Raw genomic sequence first — 19,632 nt, forward strand, 5'->3', positions numbered from 1 at the left:
TTCCATAGATGTAGTCAGTTTCATTCCTGTGTATTCCATCTGGCAAAGTCCATGTGTGTAGTCGCTATTCATGTTGTTGAAAACAGGTATTTGCAATGGAGAAGTCATTGGTCTTGCAAAAGTCAATCACGCAATCTCTGGCATCGTTTCTATCACCAAGACCATATTTTCCAACTGCCGATCCTTCTTCTTTGTTTCCAACTTTTGCATTCCAATCACCAGTAATTATCAATGCATCCTGATGGCATGTTCGATCAATTTCAGACTGCAGAAGGTGGTTAAAGTTTTCAATTTCTTCATCTTTGGCCTTAGTGTTTGTCGTGTGAATTTCAATAATAGCATTAACAGGCGTTCCGTGTAGGCGTATGGATATTATCGTATAACTGACAGCGTTGTACTTCAGGATAGATCTTGAAATGTTCTTTTTGATGATGAGTTCAACACCATTCCTCTTCAAGTTGTCATTCCCAGCGTAGTAGACTATATGATTGTCCAATTCAAAATGGCTAATACCAGTCGATTTCAGCTCACCAATGCCTAGGATATCAATGTTTATGCATTCCATTTCATTTTTGAGTATTTCCAATTTTCCTGGATTCATACTTCATACATTCCAGGTTCTGATTATTAATGGATGTTTGTGTCTGTTTCTTCTCATTTTGAGTTGTGCCACACCAGCAAATGAAGGTCCGAAAGCTTTACTCCATCCAAGTCATTGAGGTCAACTCTACTTTGAGGAGGCAGCTCTTCCCCAGTCGTCTTTGGAGTGCCTTCCAACCTGTGGGGCTCATCTCCCGGCACTATATCAGGCAATGTTCTGCTGCTATTCATAAGGTTTTCTCTGGGTAATTCTTTTCAGAAGTAGACTGCCAAGTCCTTCTTCCTAGTCTGTCTTAGTCTGGAAGCTCAGCTGAAACCTGTCCTCCATGGATGACCCTGCTGGTATCTGAATACCGGTAGCATAGCTTTCAGCATCACAGCAACACACAAGCCCCCACGGTATGACAAACTAGAAGTTAGATCATACAGTATTTGTTCTTTTGTGATTGATTTATTTCACTTAGCATCATGTATTCCAGACTCATCTCTGTTGTATCATGTATCAGGACTTCATTTCTCTTTATGTTGAGTGGTATTCCATTGTATATATGTACCACATTTTGTTTATCCATTCTTCCATTGATGGGCATTTAGATTGTTCCCACCTTTTGGCTATTGTGAATATTGCTGCGATGAACATTGGTGTATGTGTTGAGTCCTAAAGTTTTGAGAGGCGTGGTATGGTCACAACTGATTGATAGTTCTGGAGTCAGATACAGTGGGCTTGAATTCCAGCTGAGCAAGTTTAAGTTCTCTGAGCCCTAGTTTCCTCACCTGGCTGACCACCGAACCGCTCACACGTGGGACAGACTCCGTGGAAGCATAAAAGAACTAAACTGAGATTAAAGCTGCTGCCTAAGAGTAAGAGTTTTAATAGGCTGTGGTGACACAAAGATGAAAGAGATAGTTACTATCCTCAAGGAGTAAATAATCTAGTTGGCAGATGCATCACAGATTAGTTTATAGAGTAGTGCTTCTCAAAATTTTTGGTCTCGTGACCACTTTACACTCTTAAAAATAATTCAGAACCCCAAAAACTTTTGTTTATATAGGTTATACTTATCAATACTCACAGTATTAGCAATTAACACTGAAAAAAATTTGAACTACTTATTTATCCATCATCTAAAAATACAATAATAAATCCATTCTCTGTTGTAAAAATAGCATGTTTTTATGAAAAGTAACTGTTTTCCAAAACAAAAATATTTTAGTGTGAAGAGCGGCATTACTTTACATTTTTTAAATCTTTTTTTTTTTTTTAATTATTGTACCTTAGATGAAGGTATACAGAACAAACCAGCTTCTCATTAAACAGTTAGTACACATATTATTTTATGACATCGGTTAACAACCCCATGACATGTTAACACTCTCCTTTCTCGAACTTGGGTTCCCTATTACCAGCTTTCTTGTACCCTCCTGCCTTCTAGACCTTGCCCCTGGGCTGGTGTGTCCCTTAAGTCTTGTTTTGTTTTACCGGCCTTTTTAATCTTTGGCTGAAGTGTGAATCTCAGGAGTGACTTCATTACTGAGCTGAAAAGGTGTCCGAGGGCCATGCTCTAGGAGTTTCTTCAGTCTCTAGTTTCTCCAGACAAGTAAGTCTGGTCTTTTTTTGTGAGTTAGAATTTTGTTCTACATTTTTCTCCAGCTCTGTCTGGGACCCTCTATTGTGACCTCCGTCAGAGCAGTTGGTGTTTGTAGCTGAAAATCATCTAGTTGTACTGGACTCAGACTGGAGGAGGCCGTGGTAGTGGTTGTCCATTAGTCCTTTGGACTAACCTTTCCCTTGAGTCTTTAGTTTTCTTTATTCTCTGTTGCTCCTGAAGGAATGAGACCAGTGCAGTATGTTAGATGTCTGTTTACAGGCTTTTAAGGCCCCAGTAGCTACTCACCAAAGTAGAATGTAGAACATTTTCTTTATAAACTATGTTATGCCAATTGAGCTAGATATCCCCAGAGACCATGATCCCTACAGCCCCAGCCCAGTAATTCAGTTTCTCAGGGAGTTTGGATGTGTCTATGGAGCTTCCACGACCTTGCCTTGTACAAGTTGTGCTGGCTTCCCCAGTATTCGTGGGTACTGTCTTACAATTCACCAAAGTTACCGCTTATCTATTGTGTATTTAGTGTCAAATCTTTTTAATGTCTGACTTAATAAAAAGCAACTGGATTCTCATACTTGTTTCTGAATTCAGCCTGTTGTGATATTTTGGTTTGACTTAAGAAAAAGAAGAAACTCTGACCTTATCTAGATATATAGTTGGGAAAGGGAGAAGATTTTTCAAAAGATTGTGGATATTTTTCTTCAATACTATGCTAAAACTTTCCAAGTCATTATTTCTTAAAGGATAGGGGCAATGTGGCATCTGATACCATGTCAATGAACTTTCAATCTTCTTTTACATTAAAATCCACTGGTCTGTCTTGCACTTTTTGTGATTTTATAGCAAGCATTGGACATTTGGAAAAAAGTGTTTCACTGAGTTATTCAGATCTTCCAAATGTTCACACGTTCCTCTATATAATACCAAAAAAACACACTTGTTAAAATCATTAGTGCCCTCACCAGACCAGTCTGTAAATATTGGGAAGCTGTCAAGCTGACGGTAGCAGATACAAGTTTTTAAAAATTCTAATGTTTGCTTGGAAGTTTGAAGATGATCATTGGCAACAAACACTGCTCGTCTTCCTTGGGATGACAGGCTCACTTCCTTCATTTTCAAGATACGCCTGCAGATACTTAAGTCTAAATAATCATAGCTGGTCAGTCAGTTGTTCTTTTAAATAGAATTGTGTTCCAGGAAAAAGTGGCTGATTTAGTTGTCAACTCAGAACAATCACACAGCACTTTTTCTTAGAACAGTCATTGCACTTCAGCATAGATAAGAAGGGCTTTATGTGAACTTCATATTAAGTGTACTTATTAAAAAGATGTACACTTAAGGTTTAGATAGATAGGTAGACAGACAGACAGATAGATAGATAGACAGACAGATAGATAAACTGCTGTTGAGTTGGCTCCAACTCATGGCGACCCCACATTTAACAGAAGGAATCACTGCCCAGTCCTGCATCATCCTCATCATCACCAGCAAGTTCAAGTCCATCTTTGCAGCTCTTCTGCCAGTCTGTCTCACTGAGGGTCTCGCTTGCCCTTGCTGGCCCTCTACTTCACCAGACACCATGTCCTTCTCCAGCGATTGAGCTCTCCTGATGATGTGTCCAAAGCGAGTCAGACAATATTTTGTTTTGAACTATAAGGTTCTCATCTGCTAATTTTTAGGAGTAGATTGCCAGACTTTCTTCCCAGATCGTCTTAGTCTGTAGGCTCTATTGAAATCTGTCCACCATGGGTGACCCTGTAGGTATTTGAAATACTGGTGGCATAGCTTCCAGCAACACAGCAACATGCAAACCACCACAGTATGACAGACAGACAGACAGGTGGTAGATTTAAGGACTAAGAGTTAATAAAAGTAATAATTCTCACTGCTTCACCAAGGACATGGAAACTATCTTTTATTTTTGTTTTTGTAATGTTTTATCACAGGTGACAGTGAATCGGAGGTAGATGCAGATGTCACTTAGAATAGTGCTTCTGACTGTACCGTGCATACTAATCACCTGGGGGTCTTGTTAAAATGCAGATTCCAATTCAGCAGTGGTTAAGAGCTTGGCTGCTAACTAAAAGGTCTGCAGTTCAAATCCAACAGCTGCTTATTGGAAATCTTATGGGGCAGTTCTACTCTGTCCAGTTGGGCCCCTGAGAGTCAAAATTGACTCAAGGGCAATGAGTTTGGGGAGGAATCTGAGATTTTGCATTTCTAACAAGCTCCAGGATGACCGGATGCTGCTCAGCATTGAAGCACACTTTGAATAGCAAGGCTCAAGAACATTTTTCGGCCTGCAGAAGATATTCTCTTGGGATACCCCTGCCTGGTGAGCTTCCTGTTTGGTAAGGTAGCCTATTCTCTTACCATGCATTTATAATTAATTAGACATTTTGCCTATGGAGATGGAGATAAGGTGTGCACTATTCTAATTTCCATTGCTTGGTGGTAACGTGGATGAAAACCCCATGTGTAGCATAGTGCCTGGAACCTAATAGATTGCAAACAAATATTAGTTGAAGTGGGATTAATCATAGACCTTCCCTCTGGACCTATACAGGATAAACTAACCCCTTTGACATTAGATAGATTCTAAATATGAAACATACTAAATGTTCTAAATAATGTTTAGAAAAAGTTCTAAATATTAAACACAACCCTTAGATATTTCTGTGATTGTTGTTCTTAAACAACAGGGATAGGAGGAGAGATGGATATGTGTGTCTCAAAGAACCAATTACCTCTCCCACCACCCAGGCCTTGTGTCTATCTGAGATGTCTATCACAGAGGTGTGGCTCTGATGCCACCACTTGCACCTGGAGATTATGAAATGTTAAGAAGCTTGGGTGGCACAAGTGGTTTGCAATCACCTGCAACTGAAAGGCTGGTTATATGAATCCACTCAGCAGCTCTGTGGAAGAAAGTCCTAAAGATCAGCTTCTATAAATATTATAGCCAAGAAAACCGTATGGAACGGTTCTATTCTGTAATACATGGGGTCACCATGAGTAGGGACTGACTCAATGGCAGCTAACAGCAAGAACAGCAACAACAGTGAGAAGCTGATAAGGGATCCTACAACTTTTCCTGTTGGCCTGAGCTACAGAGGCAGCAAACCGTAGTGATTGAGAGCTTGGATTCTGGAGTCGGACCACCTGGGTTTGAATCACAGTTTTACCATTTACTAACTGTGGGACCAGTGCCAATTATTTAGTTTCTCTAGGTCTTAGGTTTCTCATCTGTGAAATGGGGATAGCAATAATGCCCCGTCATAAGGGAAGCTAGAATTTGTAAAGTGCTTGACACCTAATTCAGTGTTGTATATGTTTTTGTTAAATACATTCATTCCAGATGTGTAAAAGGGTGGAATCACTCGGGAAATGGAGCCTCTTTCATAGTCCCTGGGACAGTGAAGGGCAACATATGGAGATCTTTCCAGGCTTTCTGGGGCCATCTGAGAGCACAGCCCCATGGCTCCTTATTAACTCTAGACAATGAGCATTTGTCCTCAGAGGACACCAGATGCTCACTATCCCTTTCATCAGAAATAGAGAAGGCATAATTTTAGAGAAGGAATTCTTTCTCTGATTTGTTTTTTGCCCAAACCCATAGCCCAATGCCATACTATTTAAAATTTCTCTGTGACTTTCTGGGAAACCAGAGGCACAAATGGAGTGTGACAGCTGTGATTTATGTTGTCATCATGCGCTTCTTGTGGAATTCTTTGGCATCAACTTCAGTAGGCGCTGGATCCATTTGCATTGACTGAATTATGGTTGTGAAGATGAGGAACAGAGACTAGAAGGATCGTTTTATGTTTATGTTTCTAAAGTTGTCGTTGTTATCTGGCAGCAGGAGAAAGCCAATAAAGCTTCTGGTGGGAGTGTAACAGAAGGGTCCTGGATACCATCTGCCTGAGTTCAAACCTTGGCTCTGCTAGCTTTTGATTTTTTGGTCAAGGGGCTTCACTTTCAGGTGGCTCAGTTTCATTTTCTGCAAAATAGCAGTAAAAAACAGTGGCCACTTAAGATTATATAAGATAAACTAAAAACCATGTACCTCATTGCATGGCATATATTTCTGTTGTGCCACGAGCTAGATGTTCCCCAAGACCATGGTCCCCATAGCCCTTGGCCCAGTAATTCAGTCCCTCAGGGTGTTTGGATATGTCTATGGAGCTTCCATGACCTTGCCTTGGACAAGTTGTGCTGGCTTCCGCAGTATTGTGTACTGTCTTACCTTTCACCAAAGTTACCACTGATCTATTGTCTGTTGTTTTGTTTTATGGCCCTGTCTAATCTTTGGCTGAAGAGTGAACCTCAGGAGTGACTGGCATTTTTCTCCAGCTCTGCCCAGGAACCTCTGTTATGATCTCTGTCAGAGCAGTTAGTGGTGGTAGCTGGGCACCATCTAGTTGTGCTAGACTCAGCCTAGTGGAGGCTGTGGTACTTGTGGTCCATTAGTCCTTTGGACTAATCTTTGCTTTGTGTCTTTGGTTTTAAGTCTTCCTTGCCTGCTACCCCTAGGAGCTAATCATTCTTTGCCTGTTCCTAGGTCCCTAAAACTCCAGCCCATGTCAGCAGGAAGTAGCCAGATGTGTCACCGACCCTTATCCCTTAAGATTAAGGAATTGCTACAACCCAAGGGGGGATTGTAACCTGACCCTATAAATGCCAGTCAATTTCCACTAGTCTTTAACTAGCCCAAGCCAGATTTGGCCCACCATATGCAGAAGGGCCAACTGTAACCCATAATTGACCTCAACAGAAGACGCAGCAACGGGAGGAATGAATCAGAAGGAAAATCATCACCCGGACCATATTCTGAAGTGACAAGAACCGTATTTTCTTCTGTTTCCTGGCTGCCTTGTAGAATTTTCCTTCCCCCAGTATGCCTGCATGGCCACCATCTTGCTGCCCAAATCACAGGTAAGCCCTACTTCCCCATAGCTTGGGGAGTAGAATCTGAGGAACTTCCTCTTGGCTCCTTGCTCTGCTCATTGCAATAAAGTTCTCTTTCTCAAAAAAATTGTTGTTAGCTGTGGTAGAGTTGGCCTCTGACTTCTGCTGACCCCATGCACAACAGAACACTGCCTGGTCAGATCACTGTGAGTTTTCATTGCCTGATTTTGGGGAGGAGATTACCAGGCCTTTCTTTCTAGTCAGTCTTAGTCTGGAAGCTCCACTGAAAGGTTTTCCAGCATCATAGCAACACGTGAGCCACCACTGGTCATGGTTGTCATTAAGTTACATTGACTGGGAATGGAATGCAGGTCTCCTGCATGGAAGGCGAGCATTCTATCATTGAACCACCACTGCCCCCATTCGAAGTTTGATGACTTTTGTATAAGGCTCATGTATCCTGCCTCTTCTCTAGAGCTCATGCTCTTACTGAATTTTTATGTAAATGACGCATGCTTTCTACATTTGTTCACCAACCACACCCTCTCACTCCCCCTTGGAGGTATTTTCATAAGCGTTACTTTGCTAATTTTTGTACACATTGCCTTAAAAAATTAACATAGTATGGTTACAAAAATACTTCTGGATGGGGGAGGGTACCCTAAAAATACGGCACTACGATTGGAATGTCATGGCTGCTTGTCAAATTCTAACCATGCTTTCTGGCAGTGCAGACATCCTGACTGACTTAGATATATCCCCTTATTATATTGTATTTCCTCTATGTATCAGCTGAACAGTCACGGGGAGAACACTGATCATCAGGAAAACCTGGCTCACATTCTAGATTCGAATCTAAGTAATTGCAAGACATTGAACCTTTTAGAAATTTGGTTTCCTCATCTGTATAGGAGTGCCATTACCACCTGTTCCACAGGGCTCTTTTGAAAATTAAAAGAGACAATAACATACGTGATATAGTAAACGCGCACACACGTGTATTTGATATTTAATGCACTGTCTACTGCTTGGAACTTCCTTTGTCACACCTGAAAACTCTGGTGGCATAGTGATTAAGAGGTACAGCTGCTAACCGAGAAGTTGGCAGTTCAGATCCACCAGGCCCTCTGTGGAAACTCTATGGGGCCGCTCTACTCTATCCTAAGGGTTTGCTCTGAGTCGGAGTCAACGGCAACAGGTTTGGTTTGGTTTTTGGTTTTGTCACACTTACTACTTTCTTATTTGTGTTGGTTATTGTTTCATTTTTTTCTTTAAACAAATATTTGAGTGCCCACCGGGGACAATACCCTGTGCTATGTACTAAAAAGGACTGATTAAAAAAACTGAGACCGACGAGTAGTTTGACTTGTGGAAACATCAAGTCTGGATTGTACAAGTTTCTTATGTCCCCCACTAGAATCCTTATTCCCTACTATGGCTCCCTTTCCTGAAATTTATTCATTCTACAAGATTCTCAGGCTACACTCTTAGATGATTTTACCTATTTCTGTAACTTTACGTATCAATGTCACTCTGATCTACTGTTAATTTTGTTCCAAGGTTTCATATCTTCATTCTACTATTTAATTGAATACCTCCATTAGAGGAGTGTCCCACAGGAACCCTTGAAAACAGAACTTATTTTTCTTAAATTTTCCTCTTGTTCACTATTTTCATTAAAGGCATCCATTTCCTTTAGTGGTTCAACCTCAAAACCTTGAAAATGTATTCATCTCCATATTTACTACTATAAAAAATTACTACTTTCAATTGTTTCTATTTCCACATTACTTTTATATTTAATTCCTTTGTCCATATCTTCACTGTCTCGTCTCTAGATTGTTCTGAGGTCTGCCTATTGAACTGGTTTCATCACTACCACTCTCCCTTCCCGATCTCTCTCTCTATATCCAATCTTTGATAGAAGACAAAGTCTCATCACTGCTTCATGCAGGACATCTATCTGTCTGTCTGTCTGACTATGTATGTATTGTGAACATTCATAGACCCACATCATGAGTTCTGTCCTCTTCTTTTCCTTGCCTTTATTTTTGTGCACTTTTATTGCACCTATGGAAACCCTGGTGGTGTAGTGTTTGACCTACAGCTGCTAACCAAAAGGCTGGCAATTTGAATCCACCAGGCTCTCCTTGGAAACTCTGTGGGCCAGTTCTACTCTGTCCTACAGGCTTGCGATGAGTCATAATTGACTCGATGGCAATAGGTTTGCTTTTTTTTTTTTTTTTAATTGTACTTTAGATGAAGGTTTACAAAACAAACTAGTTTCTCACCAAACAATTAGTACACACATTGTTCTATTACATTGGTTAACAACCCCAGGACATGTCAACACTCTCTCCTTCTTGACCTTGGGTATTTTTCACGACTGTTTTTTTCAAATAATATTTATTTATTTATTTAATAGTTTTAACACTTTTCATTTAAGTACTTTGTAGAGAACACATAAGAATTGATCTATTAAAAACATTGCAACTGATAATTAGTGATTGTATAGGTTGTAATATAAACCTATACTAGCTGTTTAGTTTTATGTACTCTACTTTATGTTTTCTTGCATCTCCTTGTTTTTTGAATTTGTCCAGTTCTCTCAATCTCTACTGCCCTTATTCAAGTCCAAATTTTATTTTTTATTTTTTAATTAATTTTTATTGTGCTTTAAGTGAAAGTTTACAAATCAGGTCAGTCTCTCATACAAAAATTTACATACCCCTTGCTATACACTCCTAATTGCTCTTCTTCTAATGAGATAGCACAGTTCTTCCCTCCATTCTCTCTCCTTGTGCCATGCGGGTAGCTTCTGGCCCCCTCTGCCCTCTCATCTCCCCTCCAGACAGGAGGTGCCAACATAGTCTCATTTGTCTACTTGATCCAAGAAGCTCATTCCTCAGCAGTATCATTCACCATCCCATATTCCAGTCCAAACCTTGTCTGAAGTATTGGCTTTGGGAATGGTTCCTGTCTTGGGGTAACAGAAGGTCTGGGAGCCATGGCCTCCGGGGTCCTTCTAGTCCCAGTCTGACCATTAAGTCTAGTCTTTTTATGAGAATTTGGGGTCTGCATCCCACTGCTCTCTTGCACCCTCAGGGGTTCTCTGTTGTGTTCCCCGTCAAGGCAGTCATCGGTTGCAGCCAGACACCACCTAGTTCTTCTGGTCTCAGGCTGATGTAGTCTCTGATTTATGTGGTACTTTCTGTCTCTTACGCTCATAATTACCTTGTATCTTTGGCATTCTTCATTCTTTCTTGCTCCAGGTGGGTTGAGACCAATTGATACATCTTAGATGGCTGCTTGCTAGCGTTTAAGACCCCAGATGCCACTCTTCAAAGTGGGATGCAGAATTTTTTCTCAATAGATTTTATTATGCTAGTTGACTTAGATGTCCCCTGAATCCATGGTCCTCAAACCCCTGTCCCTGCTACGCTGGCCTTTGAAGTGTTCAGCTTATTCAGGAAACTTCTTTGCTTTTGGTTTAGTCAGCTGTGTTGACCTCTCCTGTATTGTGTATTATCTTTCCCTTCAATAGTTTTGGGTTTTTTTTTTTTTTTGGTTTATTCTACCTATGTATATTTCCCCAAAGCTTACTTTTTAGTTTTTTATAGTCTTATAAAAAGGATACCAATAACAACCTTGGGATTTTTTTTTTTTTCAATTTAATGGCATATTGCTAAGATTCAACCAAATTGTTGTATGTGTCTGTACGAGGACTGTGCCTGGAACCCAGGAGATTCTCTGGGGTGATTTTGCCATGTGCAATAGCAAAGGTTAATAGAAACTACAGGAACCAAAAAAAGGCAGTCCTATTGAGAACTCAGACCCCTCAGCATTGAGAATTTCGGTCACCTCACCAGGTGAGGACCAACTGTCTGATGTTGAGCAGCTCCCCTCAGAGACCTGAGCATCAGAGAGGTGATGCTTCTTTCTCTGATCTCCTAGGTCCTGGTAACACCACTTTTTCATTTTTCTTCCCACAGATCTAGTGGAAATAACTTCTTGCAGTTAATAATCTCTGGGGTATTTCAGTATCTGTCTTTTTTTCTTTCAGTCTCTTTCAGGATACACCTGTGTATGCAATTTCCTATATTAAAAATTTGTTTAAAAGCACTGGGTGTGATTTTTGTTTTCTGACTGGACCTCAATTGACATACCAGCCATATAATCTTTTCCGGACTTAGTCAATCCTGGGAATTTAGGACTTTAGTAATAACCAAATTTCTGAAGTATATGAAGTAAATTAAATTACAGTTTAAAAAATTGCTTCAGGACAGCATGTTTGGCAAAATCAAAGGGAGATGGCTGAGGCCAACAATAACTGACTTGGCGTACAGGTGCAATGATTTTTATTTTTAATTGAAGCTACAAAAATATACATAGATTTTCATGTTTATTGTAGGTTATAAGGTAAGGAGGAATAATGTGAGGTTGATAGAGCAGTTAAATGGAATGGAGTTTTCCTGAGTATTTGTATTTCCTTAGTTCTCCTTTTATGCTATCCTCTTTGGCACTTAGTATTTCACTATGGGAAATATCTCATAACATTTGGCCTTCTTGAGTTCACCCAGCAACGTGAGTCACGATGGATTTATTATTTAGACATAAGATTGAAGGATTCTTTTAAGACAGATTTATTGAGTAACTACTATGTGCCAGTACTGTTCCAAGGCCTGGGGGCACAGCAGTGAACAGACCTCAGACCTTCACATTCTAAGGAGGGAAGACAGACAATAAACAGATTTACATAACATTTTTTTTGTTGTTAACCTTAACAATTCCCTAAATGAATACTTTCATTCACTCCATCATTTTGTCACTCAATCACACAGATTCATATTCACTTTTAATCAAATTCCTTTTGGTTCAAAAGGAGATAATTTTAATAGTTCTCAACTTGGTGTTTTAGGGTGCCAGAAAGCATTGAAAGGTGAATACGATCATCTTCAACACCATGGAAAAATTCTTGGCAATGTGAATTAGCTATAGAAAATAAAAATTTTGAACTTTTACTGGTGACTAAAAATAGTAGATAATAAACCGACTTGTACATTGCTCTAAGATACACTCAATTCACTTCTTCAAAACATTGTTATGTTTGGAAAGATGAGGTTTATGGACAATCACTTATATATTATTAATGTTTTGAAAGAGTTTAATAGTTTTCTCACAATAGAATCAAATCATAGATAGTGGGATTCCTTTATGGGTATTTAGTGACCTCTTTGGGGAGTATTACTACATGGTCAGGGCTGGTCACCCAAAATCAAAGCCTTATCTCCCCCAGGCCATGCTGGAGAAATATGGTCACATCGTTTTCAATACATATCTTTGTTTTTTTCTTTATTATTTGGCACCCCAATTTTCTGCCAAATCAGTTTTATTTCCTGTTAGAATTAATTAAATCAGAACATGTCATGTCTTTATTGCTTTAATATGCAATAAATCTATTGATGAGTGTCATTCTAATAATTTGTTAGGTAGAATCTTATGATCTTTAGAGACAGTGTAGTTTAATCAACTATGCAGTAAGAACAAAAATATCTCCCAGGGTCAGTTCCTTTGAAGATTTTAATAGACAGGTAAATAATCTCCAGTTTGATTAAAAAAAAATAAAACCTTTGAGTTGATTTTGACTTACGGCAATCCTATCTCTATCAGAGTAGAACTGTGTTCCAAATGGTTTTCAATGGTTGATTTTTTTGGAAGTAGATCACTAGGCCTTCCTTCTGAGGTACCTCTGGGTGGACTTGAACTACCAACCATTTGGTTAGCAGCTGAGTGTACTGACCATTTGCACCATCCAGGGGCATCCCATTCTGATTATGTCTGATCACTATCAGATTAAATTTCAAAGACTGGTAATTTCATTCATTCATCATTCTTTCTACCAATAATTATTGGATGTATTTTTATATGACTGATGTTGTGTTAAGTCAACTCCTGCCCTCAGAGGCATGTAAGCATAGTAGGGGTGATTAAACATAATAGTGCAGTAAGAATTGACATTTCAGTAATAATTTATATCCTTCAAAGCATGAGCTTATGTGATTCTCTCAAACCTGTGACAGGCACATATGTAGATGTTGCAGCCAAAGCTCCGACTTTCTCAACTTTACTCTGCTAGTCAGTAGCATAACTGGGACATGAACTTAACAATCTTGAGCTGCCATTCTGCCAAAAGGAGCAATAATGCAAATAAAGTGATAATTTCAATGAGATGTCTCATGATATTGTAATAAGATTGCTGAGAAGAATTTCTGGCTGGAAAGATCAACGATGGCTTCTTAAAGGGGGATGACATTGGGGCTGGACTCTTATGTGCATGCCTAATGGTGACTGCCCTCCTCAATCTATGATCTCATACTGGTTATGAGGAAATTTTCTTGCTGAAGAGTTTCCCTAAGGCACCCTTCATGTCCCGGTTTCTCAGACTGTAGATGAAAGGATTTAACATTGGGGTCACTGCCACGTACATCACAGTTATCACTGCATCCTTCAGACTGTAGCTGGTCAGAGGACGGAAATACGTGCCCATCACTGTCCCATAGTACAAAGAAACAACTGTGAGGTGGGAGCCACAGGTGGAGAAAGCTTTGAGCACACCCTTGGTGGATGGAACCTGTAGGACAGTGGAGAAGACCCGGATATAGGAGATGGTAATGCATATTAATGGCACACAGAAAACACCAACTCCTAGGTACATCATTTTTACATTCAAGTGGGTATCTGAACAGGACAATTTGAGCAAAGGTGTAATGTCACAGTAGAAGTTGGCCACTTCCTGGTTCCCACGGAAGGACAGACTAGCTGTGAGCAGAGTGTGGGGGAGGGCATTGGCATTTGCAATCACCCAAGACACAGCAACAAGCAGGATGCAAAACTTCGGGCTCATAATTGTTGTATAATGGAGAGGTCGGCTGATGGCTACAGCACGATCATATGCCATCGCAGCCAAGATATAGCTATCTGTGTTACCCAAAGCAATCATGAAATACATCTGTGTTAAGCATCCTCCAAAGGAGATGGCTTTGCTGCCCACAAGGTGGTTTGCCAGCATCTTAGGGATGGTTACAGACGAGAAAAGGATATCAACAAAGGAGAGGTTGGCAAGGAAAAAGTACATGGGGTTGTGAAGATGAACGTCGGAAAGAATGGTCAAGATGATGAGCAAATTTCCAAGCAGTGTGATGGGATAAATAAATAGGAAGAGAATGAAGACAACACATTCCTGCTCCTGTTGACTGGTAATTCCCAGGAGAATGAAATTCAGGGTAGAGGACTGATTGTCTTCCCTCATGACTCCTTCAGCATGAAAAGGAGAAGAATTCAGAATTATTAGTGAAATGACTCTGTATAATGATCTTCCTTATGCACAACTTTTGACTTCAGAGCTCAACTCTCTTTGTACCTGGGTTTACTAAATCAATAAAGAGTCCATATTTTGGGTGAAAAAAATCACTCTTGGTCAGTGGGACGAATTGTTTGTCACCCCTGGACACTCCCTTCTAAGAAGTGAGCAGTCTGTGAGTCAGGGATGCCTATCCTCACCAACCCAGCAGCAGCACCACCAAAACATCCAGGACTTAATCATGCCATATGTGCCAGATGCTATGCTAAAGAAAAGAAAGTGAATTAAGACATAGCCTCTGCCCTCAACCTTACGATTTAATGGAGAAGCCAGAATCGCATGGTGATTTTATTACACATAACGAAAGGACAACATTTTGGAATCTTTGTCAAAACATTACAGTGCAAAGCGTATGGCAATAGAATGACTACTCTGGTCAATTAGGGATTGGTCATCTGATTAAACTCAGAGTGAGCCAGATCTCTATGTCGGCATTAGTCAAATGTAAGTCACAAAGACCACTAAATTTCACCTAGCAAAACCAACCTTGTGAATTATTCACCTTTCCAGGTGTTCCATTTTCAAAGTAGACTTTTGCCATCTCCTTTGATAGGTTTTATCTCTTTCCCAAACCCTTAATGATATGTCATCACAATGCTTTTCTTCTTGATCTTCTTTTCTCTTTATTCATTATTCCTTTTGGTGAGTCATTTAGCTCCATAGGGGCTTCAACTACCACTTTGCCAGTGACTCTCAGACCTCTACCTGTAGACTTGCTTTTCTTTCTTTCCCATGTTTCATGGTCAGTCATCTCCCCAACATTTCTGGCTAAACCCCATACTGTGTACATGTAATCTAAGTAGAGTGCAAGATTTTTGAGGAGGAAAACCATATCTTGCTTATTTTTATCTCCTCCAGAGAGATTATTGTGGAGTATTTTTCACAGTTTTTACCAATAAGTTCACACTCAATATTCCTTGAGTTGAATCCAGGTTTATTCCATGGGTTCCCAATACGTGGGGTGTCTACAGGCACACTCATCTAGTTTTCCCCTCACCTTTGGATCTGATCTTGTTGATTCTTCATTTAAAATAATTTTTTGCTTAACTCCACTTTTTTACTCACTGTCTCATTGTTTTCGTGTAGACATTATCATTTTCTACCTGATATACTGTAATGTTCCCTTAACTGCTTGACCACAGGTTTCCTGCTCTTTGATCCATCTTGTACCTGAGAACATACGAATTGTAGCAGAGACTACTAGCTGCTCACCTAAATCCATGTTATTCTATTCTTCCTGGACACTCAGCTAGACTACATTTCCCAGGCTCCCTTGCAGTGAGGTGTGGTCACATGACTGAGTTCTAAGCTTCCTCCAACTCTAACCTTCCAGCTGAATGTATATGGCAGAAGGCTTAATGGGATAGTGGAGTCATATGATGACATAAACCTGTGTTCCTTCTTCTCCAAGTCCAGGCAATCTATCTGTCACCAAAACAACCACAAGGACTGTTACACAAGAGAGAAATAAGCTTGTATTCTTACCCTTACCAATTCTCAGTGTCTCCTACAGTGCACATGTGAATCTCCTGCTAGGGGCAGGAGATGCAGGTCTAATTATCTTTCCTCAGAATGTGAATTGCTTTCTTACCTCTGAATCTAGAGGCATTTGGTTCCTTCTCCTGAAATGCCTTTTCCCATCTTCATTCAGAGTCATGCATAGTACCTCAGGGTTGGATGGGTTCAGTAAAGCTGGAAGGCTCAGGGACCATGATTAGCTATATGGTACGGAACGGTAAAATTTCAGAGTTGGAGGTCTTGGCAACATAACAGTCTCAGCTGATGTCAATAGGTCTTATTCCTATGAAAACACATAGAAATTCTAGATAAATTAGAAAAATACACAGACAGTCAACTTTAAAAGAAAGGAAGGGGAATATCTAGGTATGGAAACAAAGAGAAAGCTTACAGCAAGAGGTGCAAGCTGTAGCTTATCCTATAGTGGTCCCTAGGGGTTTCCAACCAGGGAATAAGCCCACAGAACTGGGGTTAAGGTGTTAATACCTCCCTATTACAGGAGACCCACATGAAGCAGGGGAGCTTAACTTACTCTGTATAAAACACTTGTAAGTATTGCCCAGCTTGTGAAAAGAGCTCGAGAAAATACTGTCCAATAGAAGGATTGAAACAGAAAGAACAAAGTGGATAGGATTCACAGAAAATATCTTTACCTGCATAAGGCAATTCAAGGGGCTTTATAGGGTCGCTTTGTGTCACGATCTACTCCATGGCAAAGGGTTATAGATGAACTAGAGAGTTCTGCAGGTTTGTTGGCAATAAATCAATATTTAAAAACTTGATACTGTTCTATACTTAACTAACAATAAATAAGAAAATATAATTTATAAAAACACCCCCCCGTCTAAGTAGCAATAGCAATTTTAAGGAATCTAGAAATAATTCTAATGAAAGAGATCGAAGACCAGTACCAAAAAAATTCTAAAACTTTACATACATAAATACCCGTATGTATGGGGAGAAGACTGAGGAAGAATCAATACCTTTGAATTATGGCATTGGTGAAGAATATTGAATATACCAAGGGTTGACAAAAGAATGAAAAAAGTCAGTCTTGGAAGAAGTACAGCCAGAATGCTCCTTAGAAGCAAGGATGACAAGACTTTGTCTCACATACTTTGGGCATGTTATCAGGAGAGACCAGTCCCTGGAGAAGGACATTATGCTTGGTAAAGTAGAGGGTCGCCAAAAAAGAGGAAGACCCTCAGCAAGACAGATTGACATGGAGGCTGAAACAATGAGCTCAAGCATAACAATGGTTGTGAGGATGGCGCAGGACCAGGCAGTGTTTCATTTTGTTGTACATAGGGTCGCTATGAGTTGCAAATGACTCAAAGGCACCTAACAACAACAACAATGCAATGCTAATAGGTCTAAAGACTTAATGTGGTAAAAATGTCAACTAGCCTCCATTTAATCTATGAATCTGATGAAATTCTAATCAAGATACAACAGGTTTTCTTTAAACATGGAACTTTACAAATTGATCATGCAGAAGGAAAGAGAGCTAAGAATAGGTAAGACAATTTGAAGAAAAGGAATAAAGAGAGAGGAATTGCCCTCTCAGGTATTAAATTGATTGACCATGGCTTTAAAAAAAAAAAAAAGCTGTGGTAATTCAAACAGCAGAGCAGTATTGGTGTAGGGACTGACAAATAGAACTAAGTAACAGATGAGAAAGTCCAGAAACAGGCCAAGCATATATTAGAAATTGGAATATGACATGAGTTAGCTTAGAAAAGAGGGAGAAAATGGACTGACTATTTTGTGAAGAATGATGAGGCAATTTGATACCCATACAGTAAGGATAATACAGAGAAATGAGTCACAAAGGATCAGTTGTGAAGAGCAAAACTTCAAAAAGCTTAGAGAAAAATAAAGGAAAACATGTTTATGATATTAGGGTAAGAATTGATTTATAAACCAGACACAAAATGCATAAAACATAAAAACATTGTAAAACTTGAGAACATTAGAATAAAAAATAATCCACGAAACATCTCATAATAACCTGGATGAATCTGGAGGCATTATGCTGAGTGAAATTAGTCAGTCACAAAAGGACAAATATTGCATGAGACCACTATTGTAAGCACTCAAGAAAAGGTTTAAATGCGGAAGAAAACATCCTTTGATGGTTATGAGGGTGCGGAGGGAGGGACAGAGGAGAAGAGAAGGAGAGGGCATGTGTGCTTACTTTCTGCCTTGTGTTTATCCCCATCTCTTCCCTCTTTGAGAACTTGGGTTCTGGAGTCATGCCAGGATTCTAGTCCTAATTTGCCATTCCTTCTCTCTGTTACTTTATGCAATTCATTTCACTTTTTTTTTTTCTTTTTCTTCATCTGTTAAAAATGACATAATAGTTCTACTTACCTCTTGGAGGTTTGTGAGGGTCATGAGGAGATACTGCATGAAAGGCAGTTGCTGGCACATAAGTGCTCAGTTAAGATCTCTCTATCCCTTGATGTTGTAAAGACTCTTCTGCAATGCCTACAGTTCCACCTGAGGATTCTTGCTGAGCTGGATGCTGCCCCAAAGAGCCCTGGCCCTGTCACCTTCACACCCCTTCCATAAATCGGAAATTTCCAGACAGGGGATCCAGCTCCTTTCAACAATGCTTTTTGGGAGCTTGATGGAGAAAGAGTCAGTAGTGGGTCTGGAGAGGGGGTCCCTGGTCCTCTGTTCCTGAGGTGGAGGAGACAGGGCCAGGCTGATATGGAAACAGGAGCTCTGTGTTCCCCAACCTTGGAGGAGAAGGGGTGGACAGGGCCTGTGGGGCTGGAACTGTCCTGAATGGACCCTGTAGATGAGTCCTCTAGTTTCTTCCTCAAGAAGCAGCACAGGTCATAGTATAGGGAGAATCTGGGATTATTCACTAGCTTATAAAGGCTCTTGAAATAACTCCTCTAGGTCTTCATTCAGACCAAAGTCAGAGTAATTGTTGAGACTCATTTACACACTCCTCCAACTGTGTCCTGAGGGGATACAGTGGCTCCCAAGAGTAAGGTGCCCAGAGTTCTTTTCCAGCAGGAAGAATCAGGAAGAAAGTTTTCAAGAGGGTCTGTGTTCAGGGTCCAAGCTCTGGGGTGAGCTACTCTAGGATCTTTGTTGGAATGTGGGTCCCCTCTCTCTGTGGTTCAGCACACTCCTGGAACCAACCCTTTGAACTACAACGACTATGGTAGAATTTAGATTTTGGTCTTTTCTTCTGACACACATTGATGCCTTTCTGGTGTTCAGTGTGGCAAAGAAGAGGAATTATAGTTCATCTTTGCTCTAGGGTCTGACACAAAGAGTGTTAGGGTGGTAGTTATACTTTGCATTGTCCTGCGTGCTGGTAGTAAGTATCCTAAGTTTTTAGATTCTTAAATTCCCATAAAAATCCACACCAACCCATTGCAGTCAACTTGATTCCAGCTCTTAGTGACCCTATAGGGCAGAGTAGCACAGCCTATAAGATTTCCAAGAAGTGGCTGGTGGGTTAGCAGCCAACCTCTTAACCACTGCACTACCAGGGGCACATAGCTTTTATACTAGCCTTGATTGATGGCTATTGTCTTATGATTGGGGTCCCTGGTT

At 40.2% G+C, this 19,632-nt stretch overlaps 1 protein-coding gene across 1 annotated transcript; it reads right to left on the minus strand.

Moving 5' to 3' along the window:
- Window positions 1-13,088: 13,088 nt before the first annotated feature.
- Window positions 13,089-14,702, minus strand: LOC135228038 (olfactory receptor 1A1-like). The gene has a single exon (XM_064270390.1). The coding sequence runs from the start codon at window positions 14,422-14,424 to the stop codon at window positions 13,495-13,497; it is 930 nt and encodes a 309-aa protein (XP_064126460.1). The 5' UTR covers window positions 14,425-14,702; the 3' UTR covers window positions 13,089-13,494.
- Window positions 14,703-19,632: the final 4,930 nt, after the last annotated feature.

This window comes from Loxodonta africana, chromosome 18 (assembly GCF_030014295.1).
Source record: "Loxodonta africana isolate mLoxAfr1 chromosome 18, mLoxAfr1.hap2, whole genome shotgun sequence".
Taxonomy (NCBI): domain Eukaryota; kingdom Metazoa; phylum Chordata; class Mammalia; order Proboscidea; family Elephantidae; genus Loxodonta; species Loxodonta africana.